This window comes from Dipteris shenzhenensis, chromosome 4, assembly GCF_047967505.1.
Source record: "Dipteris shenzhenensis isolate YYH24624 ecotype China chromosome 4, Dip_SZ_1.0, whole genome shotgun sequence".
NCBI classification, from domain to species: Eukaryota; Viridiplantae; Streptophyta; class Polypodiopsida; order Gleicheniales; family Dipteridaceae; genus Dipteris; species Dipteris shenzhenensis.
In genome coordinates this window covers 59,621,005-59,645,691 of record NC_141599.1, presented here as the reverse complement: position 1 = coordinate 59,645,691, position 24,687 = coordinate 59,621,005, and the positions used below count along the sequence as shown (strand labels likewise).

Genomic DNA, 24,687 nt, shown 5'->3' with positions numbered 1-24,687 from the left:
TGGAGGAAACTCAAGATTAGTAATATTTGGAAGGGGACCCAAATGGGATCTGCTTCTTAGCCTGGAAGGTCATGCATCGATGTCTACCCCTAAAGGGGTCAGATGAGAAAATGGTCAAGCACAACCCATTTTGTTCGTTGTGTGGACAGTGGTTTGAAGATACAATGCATCTATTCTGAGTGTGCTTAGTCCCTAGAGGATTTGGTGCAGAGTTGCGAGGGCTATCAGGGAAACTAGTTTATGGTTTGGTTTTTCATTCGCACCAATTGGAGACAGTTTATCCTTGGTGATTTTGAAGGTCTCCCGTCTACATTAGCGGTCCACTGGCAATACCTTTATGCTGCAGTTCTTATGGAAATTTGGAGCATTAGAAATGACACGGTATTTAATTAGATAGGCTACCGTGATAATGCTCTGTTGGCTTTAACCAACACTTGCATTGTTGATACGGGGAGGCTAGAGGGTCTTGCATAGGTTCATGTTTGAATCAAGTTTATGTCAATTATAATCATTTGGGTCTATGAGTTGCCTTAGTGGTGTGGGCTTTGGGCACTTTTGCCCTTGTTAGTTTGCCATAATTTTGAAAATTTCCTTGTTTTATGAATAAAAGCCGGCACATTTCTTTTAACAAAAAAAAAAGTTGCTAGCAGATGACTACCCAACTCTACAAGCTAATGAAATCTCTACACAGGGAGACGACTCTTATTAGAGAGTTTGGACAAAGTGATCGCTCCAAGCACCCGCGACATATGATAAAACTTCCAGCCACTACCTTGACGAAGGAGTTTATCGGTCGATGTAGATCTGGCCCATGCACCACGTTGGATTAACCTAAGCATGACTAGTAGCCATGTGACAAATTTGGTCGGGGCTCCAAGGGCCAATCTAGAGACGCACGACCCCTCACAACCATACTCTATGGAATAACAATAAAATGTCATGGTAGAAATCAACTTTGATCAACAAAAAATCAATTAATTATTCCTCCCCCTGAAAAATTACTCATGTTAACCTAAATTCGCCCAATCAAATAAATGTGAGTTCTTCCCCCTAAAAAATTAATCAAATTCCTTTCGCCACTTACACCCCTCTCTCTCTCTCTCTCTCTCTCTCTCTCTCTCTCTCTCTCTCTCTCTCTCTCTCTCTCTCTCTCTCTCTCTCGTGCCCCCTACCTCCTCCCCCCCTTTTCCTTCCCTTCTCCTCCCCTGCCCTCTCATCGTCATTGGCTTCGCTCGCACATCCTGACCATACTTATGTATTGGTAAAAACGAAATCATCGGCTACTTACGCTCTGACCAACTACTTTATCCAAATCACTCATCGCCTCATTTAAGGCTACTTTATGACACCTAGGCACCACACATGCCCATTAGTCCTCGGATGCCACATCACATGTCCAAAAATCGGCCCACCAATACAAAGTAGACACGCATCACTCTTACCCACCATTCACTCCAATCCTCGATTGCCACATCATTTGCCTACTCCTCTATGGTCAAGAGTCTATGCCGGTCGCTATAATCAGAAGAAATGGGTGAAACGGCCTCCCATTGCCAATTCCCTATTCCCTTCCCTCCCCATCCTCCCATTCCAGTCTCCATTCCCTTGCTCTTCCCACTTAGCCCCCTCCCATGTCCCTCCTGCCCTCATGTGCGCTCCTCCTTCACTTCTTCTCACGTCAGCCATTGCCCCTCTTTTCTTGCCTCAACCCTGCCCTAGCCCCTCTCCTCACATTTGTTCCCCCGTCCCTCTCCTCACCTCTCCCTCTCTCTCTCTCTCCTCTTCTCCTTGCCTTAGCCCTCCTCTCCCCTTCCCATCTGATTGCCTCTCTCAATTGTCCCTCCCCTATGCCGTCTCCCTCCTTGTTAGCCCTCCCTTCCCCTTGTTGGGTTATGTTAGCTGATCAAGTTACGTCAGCTTTGGTTAAGGTAGCTTACGTCATTGGCTAATATATTTTATCTTCGCACCTTACGTGCATTTTCGAAATTTTAAAGCGAATTGTTTTTTTGGCATGACAATTCTATAAGCAAAAATAAAAAAATGCATCACACTGGAAGTTATAGATTTTAGAAGTAGAAGATTAATCGAGCGGCAAACTCTGTCATTGGAACGGATTATTTTTTGGATCAAAAGAATTTCCCTTTTTTCTTGCAGGGACTTGGATCGTGTGCCTGGATCATCGCTGGAAGCCTTCACTCTATCGATGATAGTCAGTTTCGCAAGAGAGGTATTTGAAAAGTGATTGCATGAAGATCGGTAATAATGTGGTCTCAGCGATAGAGCTAGGGAAGGTGACTTGTACAGGTGCAGTCGAAGAGGAGTCGCGATGAAAGATGCTCCAAAAGAGATTTTTTTGAAAGATTACAAGGAGCCCGATTATCTCTTTGAAACAGTACGTTACCTTCATCTTCCTGAAATGCCATGGTTTCAACAATTTCGAATAAATTTCATTAATCTAAGAGGATACTGAAGGGCTATGGTTTATGTCATTTTTTGTGAAAGAGGTCTTAGTGGGCTTGCCAGATCCCTTGATTGTGATGGATGTGCTTGCCTTTGTATTCTTTTTTAGAAAGCACTAATGAAAGTGTGTATTGTTCTTCTTGTCTATGTAGAAGTATTACGTTCTGTGCTAGTTATTTGAGCGGAAGCCTATTTTTGGTGTATTAGTGGTTGTTCGTGGTGGTAGTCGTCTTCTTCTCAACGTCTTCACAGGTCAAGAAGAAAGCTTCTTTCTATCCTTACAGTTTTCTTTTTATCCTATGCATAGCAATGAGATTTACAGACTGACTAACATAAAGCAAGAGAAAACAGAAGCAAATTGATTGAAAGCAATCATGAAAGCAACGGATGAAAATTGACCAAGTGGCCTGATGAGAGAGGACTATGTTGGAAAGCTAGGAGGAGGAAAGTCCTATGTACAGCAAGGAGAGAGGATGACTAACAAAAAGTAAGAGCAAGTAAAAGCGATCAAAGCAATCATGAAAACAATGAATGGAAATCTGCCAAAAAGGAGAGATCAAATAATCAAAAATTGAGACTAGGCTGCTTATGATAAGATTGGTTGGTGATACACAGCCATTCAAAGAATGAGGACCCACTTTAGTTATAAGGAAGATGTAGAAAGGGAGAAAGAAAGAAAGAAAGAAAGAAAGAAAGATATATTAACGTCCACGGGCTCGCGGGCCTATGGGACAAAGCGCACAGAAAAGCGAACTCATATGGACATTTCCTTCCAACTGTGGAGAAAACATTGAGGTCAACTTGCTCAATAAGTCTTACATAAAGAGAAATGAAGATTGAAGGTAGTTTTAAACTTTGAAAAAGAGTGTAAAATCAGGTCATGTATCAAGTGGGATCGGTAGGGGATAAGAATACAAACTATTCCATAAAGCCCAGAGCTTCAAAGAATAGTCCTTGAACCTGAAGGGGCATGCTAACAATGTCTCACACTTTCTAATGGCGCAGAAGATCTTGCTTCTCTTATTCCGACCACCTAAGCCTCTAAGAAAAGCCTCAATATCTATGAGAAAGTCTTAGATGAGACTAGGGCTCCTTTGTGAGAGATCCCTTGTGTTTGCTGACTAAATAATTTTACCTAAGCTCCACATGTAGAAAGCTTCTCAGCAGACAAGTTGAACTTGAGAGTGGGGGGTTAATGTATGTATATGGGATTTTTCTAAGCAAGGAGGTAGAGCTGTTGTTGGCTAGAATGTAAATGCTCATTCATTCCTTCTCATTATCTCTAGTGAGGAGAGGATGAAGGCAAGGGAAAAATGTTGTCACATATTGGTGCCACTTGCAAATTGGATACACGGGAAAGAACTTCTACATATGGATGAGGATCTCACCCCCTTACAGGTTGAGGAGAGGTGCACTCTGATACAGCAGTGGGATCATCAGGCCCGCAAAGATGGGAAGTGGGCAGTAGTTCGAGATGGACGACTCCTTACAGGCCCCCGTCGGGCATCTGCACCTCTTCCCACATAGGGAGGTGGGGTCTATGAGACTCAGCCTACCGAGACCCTATCCTGTACCATTTGGAATTGTAATGGTACCCTATGGTAAGAACTAGGGAACTTCTTAGAATCTTATACAGGTCGTGACATAGTCTTTTATATAGAGACATCAGAGTCGCGTCCACTACCAGTAGTCAGCGGCGGGTACACGGGAGTCTGCTTATAGAGATGTAATGAGGGACACAGGGGGAGTATGAGGATCAGAAGGAGTAGCAGTTCTTTACAGGTCCGCCCTTTTGGGAACCATCTCGGTAGAGCAGAGAGATACACACTCCAGATTTCTCTGGATCCTGGTCCGACACACAGACAGCTAGGATTTGTTCGTTGCAGTATGTTGCTTCCCCCCCGAGACCTCCCACTTTGCTCGAGATGTTCTAGAGGAGACGGAGGCATCACCATACGCAACTCTCTACCAGGACATTGTTGACTTCTTGAGCCGTAGGGAAGTCCGGGACTTCAACGCGAGGACAGGGGCTCGTTAGGTACTTCTTGACTTCAGAGACGGTTTCATTTTATTGCCAGACATTGATCTTGAGGACACATGTATGCTGCGAGTTTCAGCTGATCGACGAGCCCCGATCACATATCTTACAGGCAGGCTTTGTTAGATCCAGGCAGGACACATGATCGTATTATGTATAAAGGTCTTGTTAGATGGCCCTCCTTAGGTAGTTTTACATGCTTCCCACATGGAGGGGGCTCTAGCGTTGTTGATTACATCATGGGATCCCCTGCCTTTGCCTCTCGTATCATTGATTTCACTGTTGCACCCTCTCCTCCCGGGGCCGATCACACATACCTCTTTAGTAGTATCTCTACATCCCATCACACAGTATCTTCCACTCCGTTGATCACTCACACCACTTATCATGACATACATTTCGGTCGCCGCCTCTCGCCTATTTATTCAGCTCGCCTTTACATACTTCACATATATTGACTTTATACCCTTACTAGAGGACCGTGCTGCTCTGGTCACCCGCTCACTACACGAGGCTGCCCTTCACGCTTTTCCTCACACTACTTGCTCCAGTCGTCCACCACCACCTGGGACCATCCCTTGTAATAGGTGGTATGATGATGAGTGCAAGGATTTACGCCGCCAACTCAGATTTGAAACCAAAAACCACCTCCCAAATGAACCAGAGATGCTACGCGAGTATCGTCGATTGGTACGTAGGAAGAAGCTGGACTTCATGTAAGAAATCCTAGGTTTACTATATTTAGAAATGTGCTAAGGAACAGAAAGGAGACTGAAATAGCAGAGAACAAGGAATATTTGTATTGCTTGAGTGTCTGTAGTGTGTCATCCATACAGTTGGGCCTCTCTTATATAGAGAGTGAAGAGTCACACATGAAAAGGTGTGTACTCCAAAGTGTATGTGCATGAAGAGGTGTGTACCCCTTGTGAAGGGTGTGACCCTTGATGAGAGGGTACATTACAATGGGAGTGTCTCTTCAATAGAATGTCTCTTGTGAAGGGTTGTGCCTCATAGGAAGTGTCCCGTCGAAAGGGCATACGCTTCCACAAGTGTCCATTCATCAAACCATCCATAAGTCGAAGATATAGAGAAAGGAATCGTCACAGATCGTGACATCTCCTCCCACTCAAAATAAGACCCTGGTGGAGATAATGAACTGATGTAGAAAATTTCACGGTAAATTCTGAAAATACTGCTGTAAAATGTCAGGGTACTGTTGTAAGTCTGCATCAGATTGCCAAGAGGCGTCAGAGTCGTCCAGATCTTGCCAAAGAACAAGGAATTCCGTGATAAGTCGATGTCGAGTCTCTCGCTGTCGATGGTCCAGAATACGCTCAGGAATAAGGAGAACATAATCGTCTTTGATTTCTGGGACATAATCACTTGTAGGAGGAACTACTTCATCGCCTGGAATGTACGTCTTTAGCCAAGAAATATGAAATGTCGGATGGATTTTACCCCATGATGGTGGTAATTCCAATTCGTAACTTAAAGGTGAATTTTTCTTGACGATCCGAAAAGGTCCATAGTATCTTGGTCGCAACTTAGGAAACATAGACTTAACCGTCTTATAGTGATGTGGGGCTACAAATAATAGCACCACGTCACCAGTGTCAAATTCCAGGTGACGTCTATGTTTGTTAGCAGACCGTTGATACCGCTCTTGCACTTTTCGCATATGATCCCTGACTTGGAGTAGAATGTCTTGCATTTCTTGAACCAGTTGATCAGCTAGGGCCACTCGATGTTGAAGTACAAAATTCATTGGTACAATCGGAGTGTGTCCATAAGCTGCTTGGAATGGAGTCATGCTGATGGCACTATGGAAAGAGTTATTATAAGCAAACTCAAGGAGTGGTAGATACTCTTCCCAAGCTGCTAGGCGTGACTGAATATAATGTTGAAGCATTTCTTCCAGAACTTGGTTGACTCTTTTAGTCTGGCCATCTGATTCTGGGTGGTAGGCTGAACTAAACAGTTGAGTTGTACCCAAAGATTCGAACAGTGAAATCCAAAAGTGACTAGTAAACTTAGGATCTTTGTCGGATACGATATTCTTGGGCAATCCATGGTGTCGGAAGATGTGTCGTATGCAGAGTTTGGCGATGTCCGGAGCCTGTGCACTTCTTTTGCAAGCAACAAAGTGTGCCATTTTGGACAATCGATCAACAATTACCATAATTTGAGTGTTACCTCGGGAGGATCGTGGTAGTGTGGTAATGAAATCCATGGAAATACTTTCCCACCTTTCAATTGGAACTGGAAGAGGTTGAAGAAGTCCTGCTGGAAGTCGTCGGCTTGCTTTCATTTGTTGACAAGATAAGCAAGATGTAACCATTTTGATGACGTTGCTTTTCATCTGAGGCCAGTAGTATGTTGCACTGAGTAACCTATAAGTCTTGTTGATGCCTGCATAAGGAACTACATGATGCTCTTTTAACAAAAGACGTCGAATATCCTTGTCATGTGGTACACAAACACAATCTTGATAATACATTTTGTCGTCCGTATAAGAATAGGATGAGAAAATCTTCTGTTCGGAAGTCGAAGGTTGATCTTTTGAAAGAACATGTACTGCTGTGTCGAAGTCTTTGTCATTGAAATACTTTCCTTTGAATGAATTCGGAACATCCATAGGTAATGTAGAGATTACCATAGCTGATGCTAGAGTTAACCTGCTGAGAGCATCTGCAACTACATTGCGTAGTCCTGGAATGTACTCAATGGTCATGTGAAAGTTGGCCAGAAACTCAATCCAGCGTGCTTGTCGAGCGTTCATGACTGGCTGAGTAAAGATATACTTTAGAGAGTGACGGTCTGTCTTGACCACCGAGTCGGCTCCCATGAGATAATGTTTCCAAGAGCGATAAGCATGTACAACGGCAAGAAAATCCTTATCATAAACCGGGTATCGGGTTTGGATATCGGAATGTTTATGCTGTCAAAAGCAATAACTCTGCCTTCTTGCATCAAGACTTCTCCTGTAGCGATGTCGGAAGCGTCGGTCATGACCTCAAATGGAAGGTTTGGGTCAGCAATAGCCATAACTGGTGTGGTAGTGAGTGCTTGCTTGAGTTGTTGGAAACTATACTCTGTTTCAGGAAGCCACTGAAAAACTGCTGTACTTTTCAATAATTCGGACATAGGAGCTGCAATTTCGGAAAACTGATAGACCTTTGTATGGTAGAAGTTTGCCATTTCGAGAAAAGAGCGGACATCATGAACGTTCTTAGGAGTAGGCCAGTTTTGGATTACCTCGACCTTCTTGGGATCCATAGAGATGCCTTGAGCTGAAATAACATGTCCCAAATATTTGAGTTGGGTCTTGAAGAACTCACTCTTCTCAACGTTGATGTAGAGAGAATTTGCGCGGAGAACTTCAAAAACTTGGTGAAGATGTTGTTTGTGCTCATGTAGGGATCTGCTGAAAACGAGGATGTCATCGAGGTAAACGATGACAAACTTATCGAGGAAAGGCCTGAAGATGTCGTTCATTAGTGTCATGAATGTGGCCGGGGCATTGTTTAACCCAAGAGGCACGACCAAACATTCATAGTGTCCATACTTTGTTCGAAAAGCTGTCTTGTACTTATCGCCTTCTCGTATGCGAATTTGATGATAACCTGAACGAAGATCAATATTTGAGAATTGTGTTGCGTGTAGAAGTTGATCAAAGAGGTCATCGATGCGAGGCAATGGATACTTGTTTTTGATAGTGAGCTTGTTGAGGGCTCGGTAGTCGATGCAGAGGCGCATTGACTTATTCTTTTTTTCCACAAGTAGTACAGGAGATCCGAAAGGGCTGCGATTGGGCCGAATGTGACCTTTGTCTAGTAGTTCGGTCACCTGTCTTTGGATTTCTTCATTTTGAGTGTAAGAAACCCGATAAGGAGGTTTCGACGGTGGATCATTGCCGGGAATAAGTTCGATTGGGTGATCCACTGGTCGTCGAGGTGGTAACTGCTTTGGCAATTCCTGTGGAAAAATATCCAAGTAGGGCTGGAAAAAAGGTTGGTTGAGGTATTCAGGAGGATCCTTTGTTGGTGTCTCCTCTATTGCCGTAACCAACAGAAGTGAAGTCTTTACTTGACGTTTAGGAACCCACTTCTTTAGTTGTTGGGCAGAGGCAACTGGGGTTGAAGGAGAGTCCCTAGAACCAGTTAGCTCAATAAGTTTTCCCTGGTGGACAAACTGGATAGTATGGCTGCGAAAACTGATTGATGGATCATAGTCGTAGAGCCACTGTTGTCCAAGTATGACATCGTACTGAGAAAGAGGCATGATGTCGAAGTTCAACTTGTCCGTATAATGTTGGATGCGAAAAGACAAGTTTTTGATCCTGGTGTTGCACAAGAAGGTAGTTCCATTTGCGAGTTCAATCTGATAGTCCATGGGACTAGGACGGGTGGTCAACCGAAGTTTGTCGACCATAGAACTAGCTAGGAAGCTATGAGAGCAGCCACTGTCGATGAGGATAGTGACCGTTGTTCCATGAATTGATCCTTGGACACAAAGTACTTGAGTGGCCAGGGAAGGTTCGGGGTTGCTGGGAAGGCTCATGTGGATGGTATTTGCCATTCGAACAGCTTTGCCTTTCTTGTCTTGTGCTGGGGTAGCATCTTCTGTTTGGGAAGTGCTAGGTTCCATATTGGAATTTTGCTTTGGTCGCTTGGGACAATCGAACCATCTATGGTCGCCTCTACAGATGGTACAAAGTCCTTTTGTGCTGGAGTTGTTCTTCTTGTCAGTGGCCGCACCTTTACGTTAGGGATGACGGTGATGACTTCGTGAAGAAGAAGAGGCGCGATCCTTGGAGGAGTGCTGCTATTGGGATCCAGCATACGATTTCTGAGACTTATGGGGATCTTGAGACTGTTGCTGACCTTATTACCCACGTTTTTTCTAAACTTGGGATTATCTTGAGGGCGAGCACCTTTGGCCATAGTAGAGTTCTGTGTTCTATTAGCACTCTGCTTCCTTGTGTTTTGGAAATCTGTAATGCGCTCTGTGTAAGCAATAGCGCCAGCTGTGGTGGTGATGTTTGCTTTGAGGACATCAATGCGTAACGAGGGGTTTAGGCCTGATATGAAAGCATGAAGGCAATCATCATCAGTTAACCATCAATCTCCAGCATCAATGTGGTGAACTGAGAGATGTAGGAAGATAGGGAGCTTGTTTGCTCCAACTATCTGAGTTTTGAACTTGCTTGGAAGTCCGCATTGGTAGGTATGAACTGCTTACGGACACGTGTTCAAAATGTTCCCAAGTTAACAACATTTTGCCGTCCTTTAAGCGCCGTTGCCACCATAGGAAAGCTGTATCCTTGAGGAGGGAGGCTGCCAAGGCAATCTTTTTGCCTTCAGTGAGGTCAACAGTATCAAAGTACATGCGCAGTTTTGCGAGCCATTGGTCAACAGTTCGGTGATTTCGTTGACCAGGCTTCCGGAAGTTTAATGTCAAGTCTTTTAGTTTTGGAAGCTTGGAGTAAATGGTAGGGGGTACGGAGTTCAGTGTTTTCTACCTCAGGTGGGAACGAGTCCACATAGTCGTCCGGTGGCGTCACGTCATCCTCTGTATGTGTGGTACTATGAGAATCTTGGAGTTGTTGGACTTTTTGGACCAAGTCGGAGATGCTGTCTTGAAGCTAGAAAATTTAAAGTTGAAGTAGTGCTTCGCCTTGTAAGTTGACTTCAGGTCTTTTTTGGACGAGTCGCTAATTTCTGGAGAGGTCGCACACGAGTGTTGCGACATATCTGAGGTCCCTGTGAGAAGAGCACGAACCTGCGCTCTAGTTTGTACCATTCCTGGAAGAAGATCCGGGCTGCTCCCTGAGGTTGCTTATGTTGGAGGGGGCAGGTGAGGCAGGATGGAACCACCCGTGGAAATCTGGTAAAGGAGGTCCTGTCTGAGGTAGCACTGGTGATGCCGAAGTGGGTGTTATTGCTCGTGAGAGTACAGGGGTAGGTTGCAGAGTCCACGGATCTGAGAAGGGATAAGGAGCTGCTGTCGGGAGTGGAGGATATTCAGGAGGAGGAGTGCCTTCAGAGTGTAAATACTGTCTTGGGGAAGGTAATACCTGTGCAGGAGGATATCTGGGAGCTGAAAAAGGTGGAGAGTACCCTAGAGATGCTGAAGCTGAGGGGTAAAAGTCTCTCCAAAGATGGACAGCAAACTCGTGAGGAATATCGGGTTATGGGTATCTACGTGTCTCGTGGAACACAACCTGGACTGTGCTGAGGAAGTAATGTAATTGAGGTGCCTCACGCAGAAGGTATAGGATGTGGTCCAAGTCATTAGAAGGGCACGTGACAGAAGACCCACGATGCAAAAGCTCTGGAATGGGCTGGTTGTGCAATCTGAACACGATATTGTGTGGTAGATGATGCCTGAGGTGTCCTTGAAGGGACTGGGGGATTACCAGGGGTTTCCATGCTTTAAGGAGGAGGCTTTCATTTGCAGCGGTGGGCTTCGGGCTGGAAGAAGTACAGCATCAATTGCGAGTTGAAGGAGGTCCTGATGTCGAGTTGGTAGAAGACATAAGTCGGGCTTCAAATTTCGAAATTAGGGTTTGCTGTAGAGGGAGGCGATTCAGCGAGCAAATAGTCCGGTTGTTGGCAGAAATATGTTGCCAGCGATAGCACGATCAACTAGTTGGGGCTCGATCTGTTGATAGAGGCGAGATCTTGGAAAAAGAGGGACTGGTTGAAGTGATTTGCAGTAGAAGAAGATGGCGAATTTCTGGCACCTACGCCTTGTTTGCAGAAATCTGGGCAGCAAGATGACGATAGAGGCTGCAAAAGGGGATCTGTTTGATTAAAAGGTCTTGTAGGCAGGTATGCAAAAGAGCCGGCTGATGCAGGCAATCGAGAACTACGCAAGATGGAGGCCTGACGAAGGGCACGGCTTGCTGCAAGGATATGGCGCAATCATGTACGGCAAAAAAAGGCGAAACATTTCAGGAATTCGCGTTTTGATTCGTGCGCCTATTGCTGGGTGGTGGTTACCAAAAAATTAAAACGTGGGTTTAATGAACCCTTGGGTAGTCTAGGGTTAGGCCTTGGGTGTAGGGCTGGTTGCCCTTTTTAGACCCTCTAGGTACCCTTTTGTAAGTTGGTGCTTGGTGCCAAAGGGTGTGCCTATTCTAAGGGGTGTGACCCTTGGAATAGGTGTACCTTTTTATGAAGGGGTGTGACCCTATTTTAAAAAGGGGTGTCCCCACACGAAAAGGTGTCCTTTTTTCCACGATGGGGTGTGTCCCTTGGGTGAGGAGTCAAAACTCTTCATCAAAAGGTACGTCCGATGGTGAAAAAGGTGCGTCCCTTGGTTTTGGGACAGCCCAAGCACATCAAAAGACACGATTTTTGTCGTGTCCATTCACATCAACTCGTGATGTGAGGGAGACGGAGAGGCCACTGATGACTTTAGGTGGGGTTGGCGCTAAAAAATTTTACGTTCATTCTCTCCATCTCTTCCATGCACAACGTGCGTGGATATCCTTCTAGCGGAAAAAGATGTATCAGATAGGCGCTAGAAGGTGGGGGTCATTTCCTACAGGCAGAAGCGAAATTTGCTCTGATACCACTGTAAGAAATCCTAGATTTACTATATTTAGAAATGTGCTAAGGAACAGAAAGGAGACTGAAATAGCAGAGAACAAGGAATATTTGTATTGCTTGAGTGTCTGTAGTGTGTCATCCATACAGTTGGGCCTCTCTTATATAGAGAGTGAAGAGTCACACATGAAAAGGTGTGTACTCCAAAGTGTATGTGCATGAAGAGGTGTGTACCCCTTGTGAAGGGTGTGACCCTTGATGAGAGGGTACATTACAATGGGAGTGTCTCTTCAATAGAATGTCTCTTGTGAAGGGTTGTGCCTCATAGGAAGTGTCCCGTCGAAAGGGCATACCCTTCCACAAGTGTCCATTCATCAAACCATCCATAAGTCAAAGATATAGAGAAAGGAATACGTCACAGATTGTGACACTTCATTCGCCGAAACGAGAAGGAACTACTGAATATTCTGTTTAGTAACAACTCTAAGGACTTTTGGCGGAGATTTCTAGAGGGGTCCCCTTCACAACTCATTGACACTCAAGTTTGGCATAATTATGTACACACGCTTTATGATATCCCAAATCAGCCAGCTCTTGAACTTACACATACCCCATCCCACATCTTGCGCACTCTTCACTAGTGGGGGTGTGAAGGATGCCGTGATGAAACTTCATAATGGCCGAGCGAAAGATCATGAGGGCCTATGCACTGAATTCATTGCATATGGGATTAATCTCCTAGTCCTGATCTTAGCAAAGCTCTTCAATGAAGCTATTTGTCTGGGGTTCCCACGCACTTGGACTGTTAACACTATCTCACCCATCCACAAGGCAGGGGATCCCATGAGCCCGGAGAACTACAGGACCATTATGATCGGACATGTCGTGTCCAAGATTTATGCATCAGTGCTTGATTTTGAGGTTAGTCGATTCGGAGAGATGCAAGGACTTAGAGCAGACGGACAGGCTGGATTCCGACGTGCTAGCATTGTCCTCCTCTATGGCACTATCAGTAGCAGAGGTGATCATAGATGCTGGTTTGCATGCACAGAGAGATGGTTTGAGCGACTGGGACTCCACAAGGATAGACTCCCCCCCTTCCAGTATAGCATTGACGCGCCTTTTTTCCCTCTCCTGTCTCATGAGGTCAACCAAGTCATTCGTGAGGATCTTTTGCAGCTACACACATTCAGGACCTGGTTGGGACCGAGCGAGAAGCTCAGGTTCTATAGGGATCATTGTTTACATATCACAATGGAGGGTTTTATCGACCCACCAAGATATACGTAAATCCACCATACCCCCCTCACTGAGGATCTCTATTGGGTAGTTTCGGGTCTCTTCACATAGACTTTGCATCCAGAGTGGCAGGGCTGAGGGTTTGCCCAGGGAGAGGCGCATATGCACATTATGTGACATCTAGGAGATTGAGTCGGAGGAGCATTTCATTTTCAGATGCCCAGTATACTGTGAGATCCGAGGACACCTCTATTGCCTCTTCAGAGACAGTTCTAGGATATTGTCTCGCTTTCTCTCCTTTCCAGACCAGAGATGCTTAGCCGCCTTTATTTACGAGACAGACAGCACCGCGAGCATCTACTTCGATCACGGAGGGGTGAACAAGGGGTGACCAAGGAGTGAACAAGGGTGACAGAGGGTGAACATGGGTGAACAAGACGGAGATGATGACGTGGTAGGGCTAACTTGCTCTGATACCATATTAGAAACATGGTGTGAGTGAGAGCGAGAGATAGGCTAGGGAGTGAAGAAGTGGTACACAAATGTAGAAACCATGAAGGCTTTCATTCATTCATGAAGTATGACATGACAAGTTAAGTACACGCCTTATATAGGTTACATACTCACACACTTGCACCAAGTGCATATGGGATAAGTTCCATAGTGGCACGTGGCACTCACACATGACTCACACATGAACTAGTACTAGATCTCCTAGTACTACACCAACTCATCACATCAGCACACTCTTTGGATATGATATCTCCAACACTTTGATGAGGCGGTTGTTAATTGACTCCGTGATCTCGGCCATGGGTTCTATAGTTTTATTGGCTTCAAGAGACGGGGATATCATCCTGGTGAGGAGTGAAGAGAATCTCCTGCCAAAAGCGGCTTCATACGGGGTACGCCCAATATTTGAAGAACAGGTATCGTTCAATATAGCCTGCACTAATGAAAGATACTGCTCCCACTTGGACTGCGCAACATGACAATACGATTCTAGTACATCAAAAGCTAATTGATTGTATACCTCTGTTTGCCCATCGGTTTGCGGATGAAATGCATTGGACATGTGAAGCTTGGTGCCAAAGTTTTCCAACAGAGCCGTCCATAGGTGTGAGGTGAATATAAAATCTCTGTCCATGATAATGGTTCGTGGCAATCCTCCAATCAGGTACCAGTACCTGATAAATAAGCGGGTTACGTCTTTGGCGTTGGTTGTCTGCTTGCACGGAATAAGCATACAAAATTTTCTAAAACAATCAACAATGGTTAGACATTGAGTGTTTCACATATGTGCAGATGTGGAAGGGGTCCCACAAAATCCATTGTGATGTCCTGGAAAGGACCTTCGGGGACCGGTGAGGACTGAAGCAACCCTGCTGCCTTCTGATGGGACACTTCTACATTTTGGTAGATTTGGCATCTCTGCACATAGCTATATACATCCTTTTGCATTTTAGGCTAGTAAAAATATCGCTCTAGCTTCTCCAATGTACTATTGATGCCTCGATAGCCACCTGTGAGGACATCATGGGCGTCATGGAGTAGAGCTTGCCGCTTGTCTTTGAGCACACAAAGTCTTTTCTTATAGAATAACCATCCATCTTAAATTGAATAATGTCGGGCGCAAGAGTCAAGGCAAACTGATATTGAGTGTCAAATTCTGCGGAGTCCGCGTACTGTGTTTTCATAGAGTCAAGGTCCTTTCCTTTAATCTCTAGTATAGTGGCCTTTTCTATGGTCTAAATGGAAGCTTTCTTGCTGAGAGTGTCGGTGACGACAAGGTTATTCTTGCCTTAATCATGCCCGTGAACTGCTGGAATATTTGACTCCATTGGGATTGCCGATTCGCTCCACTGGGAGATGGGCATTGTTTGCAACCACTTTAAGGCTTGGTGGTTTGTCTTGACTGTGAAGGTCCGTCCATAAAGGGATAGCTTCTAGTGTTTTAATGTCTGGACAACGTCGAGTAATTCCTTGTCATAGACCGAGTAATTCTTTTCAGTAGGGTTAAGCTTTCTGCTATAGTATGCCAAAAGTCTTTCATGTTGCACTTCCCTGATGGCTACCTTGTTGGCATCAGTAATGACCAAGAATGGATCATCCCATGATGCGATTTTCATTATTGGAATTGTTGTAGCCAACCGTTGTAGGTCATGGAAGGCCTGCAAAGCTGCGCCGGTCATGGATATCTTTTGCCGGCGAGTCTTCACTCCTTTCGTAAGTCGATTAAGGGTGTTGAGGTCGTGGAGAATTCAGGCATATGTGAACTGTAGGCGTGGCAAAGCCCTACAAAAGATTAGATCTCCTGGGCCGTCGTGGGGACTGCCTAGCCTGTGATAGCTTGAATATTTTCAGGATCCAAGTGAATGCCATTGTCCTGATGATGTAACCCAAATATTGGATTTCCATTAGGCCGAACTTACTTTTCTTAGCATTGAGATATAATTGATTATCGCGCAAAAGCTGAAGAGCTTTTCGCACATCGTGTATATGCTACTCCGATGTGGCTAAGAAGATTAAGATATCATCTAGAAAGATGTATGCTCAACGAACACTTGCGACATTATCTTGTTGAATGTTGGTGGTGCATTTTTGAGGCCGAATGGCATGACTACGAACTCGCTCTGTCCTGAACGTTGACTTTGGGATGTCAACGTCGAATATGCGGACCTGGCGATAACCGCTCTTAAGGTCTATCTTGGAAAAATACTTAGCACCGTTTAAGCGTTCTAAGATATACTCTATGTGGGAGGGAAATTGCTTACTGATGGTAATGTTGAGTGCCCTATAGTTGACACATAGTCGTGCCATCTTATCCTTTTTCTGGACAAATAGAATTGGAGCCGCAAAAGGTGATGAGGATGGCCAGATAAACAAAGTGCGTAATAATTGAGCTAGCTGTCGTTCTAACTCTGCCTCCATAGACTTAGATAAGCGATAAGGAAACTTACTGGGAGGCATCGAGTCTGGGACTAATTCAATCTGATGGTCCTTGGTTCTATGAGGCGGAACCTGTGGTGGTAGATTGTCCCGGAGCGTAATATATTTGAACTCCTGGATTAGATCGTCCATGGCCTGCCCCAAAGGAGGAGCTGGCTGCACTGAATTTAGATGACAGCGGACATACACCAACGCGCAGACGGTGCTTTTGCAAACAACGGGAGCTGCTTGGTAGTGGGAGATCAGAGGGATACCAGGAATGCTTCCGTTCTCGTGGATGATGGTTGGCTCAGGTAGTCCTTCGAGAATTGTGAAGGAATCCTGCCGCCAATCGGCCCACTGGATACCGAGTATCATGTCGCAACCTAAAAGTGGTATGAGGATGAAGTCACGCTAAAAAGAGGCCTGTGTGAACCTATCCACCGCAAGCTCATGAGGCACTAAAGTGCACCCCATATTTTTGGCGAGCTGAGGGGAGATAGCGTCTTCTGAACTCCCATGTCGAATAAGACAACAAATCATTGTCCTTTAGGCTTTGATGAGGGCCTTATTTTGCTCATTGAGCATGCCCTCCTTATTATCTTTAAAGACCACCGTGGCTATGGCGTTCAAAGTAGGTAGAACTACGTTTGTAATTGTGGTAGGTGGAGCTGTGAGTGCCAAAGCAGTGCGAGGGTAGAAGTTGGCGCTTTCGCAGCCTTCTCGGCCAACCATTTGGGGCAATTTTTATTTCCATGTCCTGCAATGTGGTGGCAATGGAAACAAAGGTGCTCCGCGTGGTACCGTTTCTGCTCGTCAGTTTGTAAGTATCCTCTCGTAATGCCCGCCTTATCTTTTTCATTTGGCGTCATCTTGGGCTTAGACTCCTTTTTCTGACCAGCTGAAACCTATTGTCCCTTGGTTGAGGGCCTTTACCTACTGGGGTTGTGGACTACTGCTTGACCGCTCGAGTAGATGCCTCCCATATACTGTCATTGGTGCATCTGCATCTACCGATTGCCTCACAATCCCCAGCTCTGCTGCATCCATGAGGGAATCCTCATCGAAATCTAACAAGCCCACCTGTCTGTTCCCAGTACGTGCATTGAAGTCACCAAGGAGGAGAGTGTCCCCGTGTCTGGAGAACTCTGTGATGTCATTGTGGATAGTCTCATACGGGCTGTGCCCGTCAGTGGTGACCTCTCGCGCATAAGATGATGTGTTTGGGGGAAAGTGACACACTGCAATGAAGATCGGCCGTGCGTATGGTAACTGAATATGAATCCACATGTGCCGTGCATGCTCCTCCCTTCGTATCACAAAGAGGAGTGGCCTCAGATGTGATCCGAAGAGAACAACCACACCTCCAGATCCTCGCACCCACTATCCCTCCTCAGTTCCCTCCTATGAGCAGACTCCCAAGTGTATCATGTCACTGTGGGTAGCCCTCTCTCTGGGCTCTTCTGTGTCTTGGTGTAGAAGATCATATCTCTGTTTCTGTATGTCTCCAAGAACTCCCCTGGGTCGGACCAGAGGGTACCATTACAATTCCACACTGTCATCCCCAATTTGTTTTGCATACTTGTCCCATTGTTCAGACACCATCATGTGCTGTCTCCTTCTCCTGCATCTCGTACTTCTTTTTTTGCCCTCTAGAGAGAGAGAGAGAGAGAGAAAGAAAGAAAGAAAGAAAGTTTATTAAAGTCTTCGGGAGACCGTGAAGGTCTATGAGACTAAAGATAACTGATACAATGAGCATAACGGTGGCGGTCTCAAAACGGGCCAGCCAACCGTTTCTACAAAAAAGAGGTTATGAAGGACGGTGTGTCTAGTCCTGATACAAAAAATATGTGTCAACCTCCAGAGAGGGGGGGGGGGAGGGAGGGAGGGAGGGAGAGTGAGAGAGAAAGAAAAGAAAGAAAGATATATTAATGTCCATGGGAGGCCTCGCGAGCCTATGGGACAAAGTGACACCAAAAGGGAAAAAACTCATACAAGCCACAAAGGGCTAGAGCAAAGGGCACGCTAAGGCCCTTGCTGAGTACTATCCTGAAATAAAGAGAGCTCAGTAGCTCAAGCAAAGTCAAGTACAACACATATCATATCATATCCAATCATGTGCTAACTGCTATCTGGAGCAAGCTGAGACCAGGAGCTAGAACTCAGAAACCAAAACCCGGCATTGTGGTGGCTCGTCTATGAGCGGTGAAAATGTATCGGATCTGAGTCTGCTGTCTGACTGTCTCATGCTATGGTGTCCGAGGGGGGCATGGTCTCCTTGATCTCTAAACCTGTTGAGCTATGTTCAAAGAGAGAGAGGGTTAGAGAGAGAATGTAGACGACTCCAGATTTGGACCCTGTACTCATTGAGGGCCCCCCTCCGCAAATGGGGAAGAATTCTGCACTATGTTGTGTTTTTAGAGGATGAGTTCGGGAATGTTCCTGGATTCATTTAGGTATATACACCCATTGTTGGACATTGTGGATGATGTCAGTGGGGATGTCATAGTAGGTAGTCCCTGCTATGCGTGATGGAGTTTTTGGTTTCAACCTTATGAGTGGCTATCATGAGATTGAAACTGCACTATGTGTTGTTTTTTTAGAGGATGAGTTTGGGAATGTTCTTGGATTCATCTAGATATATGCTTTTGCCGTATTGGATATGCAAATTTCACCTGGTGAAGTTTTCATCCATATTGTGGCCTGCTGATATTGTGATATTTTTCCTGTCGAAACAGCGAGATATGTTTGGCAAGTTTGTCATGGTAAGGTTGGAACAGAAATTTAGCTGGCTGGTGTGTGCTAGATCCTATGTTAGTGGGGTAACTACTTATAAGAGCTGCATTTTTTTTTGGTTGTATTGGGCTTGCTCATGGCTAAGAGCTACTTGTTAATGGGGTACCTACTTGTAAGAGCTGCATCTTATGATTTTGTTGTATTGGGCTTGCTCATGGCTAAGTTTTCTTTATATGTAAACAATGAATGCTTGATTGGGTTCATCTCCACAATACCTACTGAATAACTGCGAATTTAAAAATAATAGTTTGAGGCTATAACAGTGGAGTTATGAACCTTGCCAGTTTTTCAACAAATATCTGTGTCAAATCGAAACGATTCTCATATTTATATTTATCCATTTTTGTACACTTTGAATTCAAGTCAGTTTTTCCTACTTTCCCCCCATAGAGCTCTTATAAATATAAATCCTATGTTTGACTCATTGTGGCAGCAGAAACCTCTTGGAGCTAATTCCTTGCCCCTTTTGTGCTATATGGACAAGGACTCTTGAATCTAGTGTTTTCACTCTTTGAGCTTCTATAATGGCTCCTAAGAAGGACCCTAACAAGGAAAAGAAAACTGCAATTGCAAAAGACAAAGCAGCAGGTTCCAAACAAAAGAAAGGGAAAGGAGATGCTGCAGTTGGACATGGTGATAAATCAGATCGACCCTCTCCAAAAGAGATGCAAGGCCAGATGGAGGCCCTGCAAGCAGACAAGATCAGAGAGGAGCAGGAGAGAAACTACATGCAGTTAGAAAGAGTATGTAATTGATAGTAAACAGTATACTAGCAATTAATCTGTTAGAGCTATTTTTGAACTTGCTTTGATAAAATATTCTGGAAAATTTATCTCAATTGATGAAAAAATCTCTGAAAAAACTTGCTTCAAAACGATAATGGGCAAAGCTTTTCCCATGACAGGATAAGATTGCTTCGTTTTTGGAGATTAAAAAAAAGGAATTAGAGCAAGCCAAGAGTGAATTGCGGATAAAAGATAGGAATCTTGAGGAAATGGAAGAGAGGCATCAAGACGAAATCAAGGTTCAAACTATATTACTTCAGCTACTTGAGGCAATTGTGTTCAGTATTACAATGGATTGCTATCATTTAAGCACTTTGATGCATTTTACTCACTTGTATCGTTGAATGGCAGGTATATAATCAAAAGATGAAACATCTCCTATACGAGCAACATAACAACATATCAACTGTCAAAGCTGAGCATGAACTAGCCTTGAAGTTACAACGAGAACAAGCAGCCAAGCGTGAACTGGAGCTTCTGTAGGTGCTATTTTCTCCTTATAACTGTCATATTAGAAAATGGTCGTGCTTAGCTTTAGAAGAGCTCAATTCCTCATTTCTCTACAGAAAAACAAAATACTGATCAGACACCGAGATGCGAAGAATGATAATAGCTTGTAGCCTATATCTACTAGCTGGAGCAAAGTTTTTAAAAAATGATTGCTCAAATCAAATGCAGATAGGAAGGGGAGGGGACTTCAAATTGTATAATATGGCCGCAGGGAAAGCAAGGCTTTAAATTTAAATGAAGGAAGGTTTCGAGAGAGGGGAAAATGACAGCCTCAGCTTCATAAAACAGATTTCTTGAAAATATAGACTGAGAGGTTCAATCATGAAAAAAACTGGAATGCAATGGGATCTCACACAAATTCTGGGAGCCACTAACAGTTTGTCAAGTAAAGCAGCTGTGTCTATAATGAAAGCCTTGAACAGTGTTTCTAAGGGATTAGAGACGATTTTATTATTCTTCAACTTTTTGTATGTACCGTTAAGTGTAATTAAGATGTTTAAATACACTTAACGATGAGTGCTCATGCATACATGGCAGTTGAGCTAACTAGGGTTTCAAAATTCCAGCCCTTTGTTGGCGGATCCTAAAAGTGTGCCTGAAAGCATTGCCTCCCTAGCTGAGAACTGAAAACTGAAAGCAAAAACTAAAATCCTAACATGCTCAGCTAGTGAGCAAAATACTAAAGTAGCAAAGTAACAGAAGCGTGTCAGGCGCTCAGGGCTAGCACTCCTAGTACGTGCTCAGGTTCCATATATCCAGGTAACCTGGTGGCACTCTGATGAGATGTGAGAAGCTCTCGTATCTATGTCTATCGAGCTGTCTCGTGACGTGGGGGAGGGCGTGGTCTCCTCGATCTCTGGATCCGGTGGGCTACGTCAAGGGTGATGCCTTGTCTCTGGCGGTCGCCCCTGAGAAGGGATGAGATAGACCGGACCTTGATCGTGCGTACTCTGGGCTCGCTCGGTGTCGCTCATGGAGTGTGTGTCACTCGTCTGATCGCATCGTTGCGGACAGCTCTATTACTGATCCACGATGCTCTCATCTCATCAGGCTCCTCTCCCTCAGCTACACTGGCAGCTGACTCTGATGCATAGAAGTCTGTAACAAAAGTCTGTGATGTGTTGATTAGGAATTTTCATCTTTTGCACGAATGATTAGCATCATAGCCTCAAACAAGAATTAGAATGGCAGGAACTACATTTCCATCTTATTGTCTCTTCATTTTATTTGTAAGTGATAGATACTTTCTATTTTCAAAGTGGAGAATATCAAAGAGGCATCAACGTTAGGTTTGAGTACATCCAAGTCAAAGTTTATCTTCGTATATATAAGCAGATTTTGATTTTAACTTCAAATACTTGGGGTGCTTAAGGATTTTCAAATTATATGTCGTGGAACTTGTATGCGACCTCTGCCATCCTATCAAGTCTTGTTCTAGCCCTTCAGATTCTTGCAAACGCTCTCAAAACCACTGCTCGAGAACATTCAAATTTTGAAATCATGCTAGGGATCCATTCTTATGTTTCATCGACACCATTGGCCACCACACAAAGACACCAACAGAAAGACCACTCATACACGTTGCATGCAATTCATACGAATCCACAAATACAAAAATGTAGGCTCATCCATGCTTGAATTGCATTTATGATATTTTAAAGAAATTTTGTGCTTGCAGTTTATAGTTCTATGTGAATTAGCCAAGTCTTCTCTCAGTTATGTCCCTTAAAACTGTCCCTTTTCTCAAGTAACGAGCTAAAGAAACATTTGTCATGCTCTATATGGTACCTTGCAAAATTGGCGCCATTGCTAAGGATTGTATATGTAAGCTACACTGGGTGCGATTCCATTTTTATTCTCTGTGCAATGCATGAAAACTGAATCTTCTTTCAAACAGCGTGAAAAAATGCAAACCAATGTAGAGTTTCTGCTTTTGCTGCAATGCTTTAGACTTTGAAATTCGGGATGCTGGACAAATTTCATATGAGTTATAACATGTTGCTTAAACTTATAAAAATTGCAAGAAACAAATAAAGGCATTGTCTTGTCATGGATATTCTAATGGCCCATGGACATCTACCTATACTTAAGGCATGTTAGGGCAGCTACGCCTAGAATCAGATGAGTCTCATGTGTAGATTTAGATCAGAATCTTTTAAGCAGCAGCATGCAGATTTGGAAAAACATCAGTCAGTCTTTGCAAAACCAACAGAAGACAAAACAGGTCAACAAATACGCTTGACTTCTAAACCATCAATGTTTGATTTTTGCCTGACTTGGCTGAGTGTTGACCAGGCTGAATAGGTATGGGTTTCTGCCTATAAGAAGCCCTGCATCTGCTCATTTACATGTCCAACCATTCCTAGCCCATCATCACAAAATCCAGCCCCTTCAGCCCTCAACAGCAGCAGCTCCAGCACTAAGCTTTTAGCCTAAGCCAGCAGCAACCCCCTCTCAGCATCTTCTCCAGCCCCTCAGCTCCCTTTGTCTTTATTGGAGCAGTTTAGCCTTCAGCCATAGCCAGATGCAGCCATGAGCAGCAAACCCTACCTCTACCATCAGTTTCCAGCCACTGTCATGAGGACTGATGTATTCACCCCCTTCATCGAGGGAAGCCAACGAGTGAATTCTGTGGTCCATTGGTGATTGCCAAGGCCAAGTAGAATAAAGATAGTGTTAGCTGCTCTCAATCTCCCACTATGCAACAGTTAGGTTCAAGTTTCAGGTAGAGTCTGGACAGATCATGAGCACTATTGGGGTCAAACAAGGGTGCCCACTATCACCAACCCCGTTTGGCCTCTACATAGATGAGCTCGAGACATTTATGGAGACACTGGGGGGGGCTGGATGCTCTCTCGGTGGTTTCTTGATTCAGATCCTGATGTATGCTGATGACGTGGTTCTATTATCTTCTTCTACAGAGGGCCTTCAGAGACACCTAGATGCATTACAGACATTCTGTGAGTCGCACAGGGTCAAACTTGTTAAGACCAAGGTCATGATCTTCCACACATCCCGAGCAGCTATGCATAGAGAGCAGTTAACTTTTGATGGATCACCAGTGGAGATTGTTGTTGGAATTATTGCCATAATTCATGGCAGTGACCAATGTATGACTAATAAGTGGGTTAGGGGCATTTTTTCCTCTTTAGAGGTTTTCCCCCTAACTGCAATTAGGATACCCAACTATAGTTAGTAGTTAGTGGTTGGGTTAGTTAGGGTTTTGTCACTTTGACAAAACCCCAAGTTTTGTGTGTTGTTTGTATCTCTTCAACGATAGCTCACACATGCACACTTGCGCTCACGCTTTGTCTCACATTTGGTATTAGAGCAAGGACTAGTTCCCGGACCAGCTCCTGCCCGAGCCTGGTATTCGTACACGCAGCCTGTGTCGCCTGCAGCTCCACGCTGCTCGGTCCGTACAGCTCCACCACCCGCCGTACAACCTGCGTGTCAATTGTCCACATAGCCGTACAATGACGTACGGCACAGTGCCATACCAGCCTTTCGTACAACAACTACATGTGCAGCACATTCGTACAGGTCGTACAGGCCAGTGCCTAATTTCCGTACAGGTCCACGTGTGACTTGCATTTATTGCTCTGTTAGCCATGTCATTCCGTATTGCACGGCCGTACAGCCCGTACAGTTTGCATTGTACGAACTGTTTCGTTTCTCTCTGCCTCATCATTTGCACACCTATGGCAATACATAAGCAAAGAGCTTTGGCCTCACTTCGCACCCGATCACACCAGCTGCAGATTGAAATAGGAGGATGGAAAGATATGCCAAAAGAGAGCAGAATATGCCAATTATGTGACCAGGGAATGGCAGAAACTGAAGAACACATGGTAATGATATGCCCTTACTATACTCACATCCGGAAAGCATTTAGCTCTCTTCTCGAGGGACATAACAGACTGGCTGATATGCTACATAGCGGGTCACCCCCAGCTTTAGGAACGTTTGTCTATAAGCTTTTCAAGCACAGGAACTCACCTAAGACATAAAGGTAGTTTCTCTTAATACCCTCCCCTCCAAGGGAGGAGTCTTTGTGTACGAGGATTTTGTATTGCTCAGGTCCCATAGGCCGATTTTTGGTCTTCAGAGGACGATAATATATTCTTCTTCTTCTTCTTCTTCTTGTCAGGGTCTCCATGCAAGACCCCTTTACAGGTTCATTTTGCAGTGTGAGCCATTGTTTGGCAAATCTGTTGGAGCAGAAATTTGTGGCATTTTGTGTATGTGACATACATTGCAATCTGTTTGCAGAATTTGCTCCAAAATTTGGGGCTTTTGGTTTGGCTTCAATTTTGCATAGCAATTTTAGTGAAAATTTGGGGCTTTTGGGAAATTTTCCCTCTTAACCAAAAAGAAC

At 44.5% G+C, this 24,687-nt stretch overlaps 1 protein-coding gene across 2 annotated transcripts in view; it reads left to right on the top strand.

Moving 5' to 3' along the window:
* Positions 1 to 2,056: 2,056 nt before the first annotated feature.
* LOC147903130 (dynein regulatory complex subunit 4-like) overlaps positions 2,057 to 24,687 on the top strand; it is a 71,781-nt gene continuing 49,150 nt past the window's right edge. The window contains exons 1-5 of one of the 2 annotated variants that reach the window (XM_087373303.1): positions 2,057 to 2,227; positions 2,305 to 2,392; positions 19,451 to 19,757; positions 19,919 to 20,038; positions 20,151 to 20,278. In XM_087373303.1, the coding sequence (XP_087229429.1) occupies positions 19,539 to 19,757; positions 19,919 to 20,038; positions 20,151 to 20,278 (467 nt within the window). In that variant the 5' untranslated portion in view covers positions 2,057 to 2,227; positions 2,305 to 2,392; positions 19,451 to 19,538. Of the gene's footprint in view, positions 2,393 to 19,450; positions 19,758 to 19,918; positions 20,039 to 20,150; positions 20,279 to 24,687 lie in introns of both variants that reach the window. The other variant, XM_087373304.1, reaches the window with a different exon arrangement.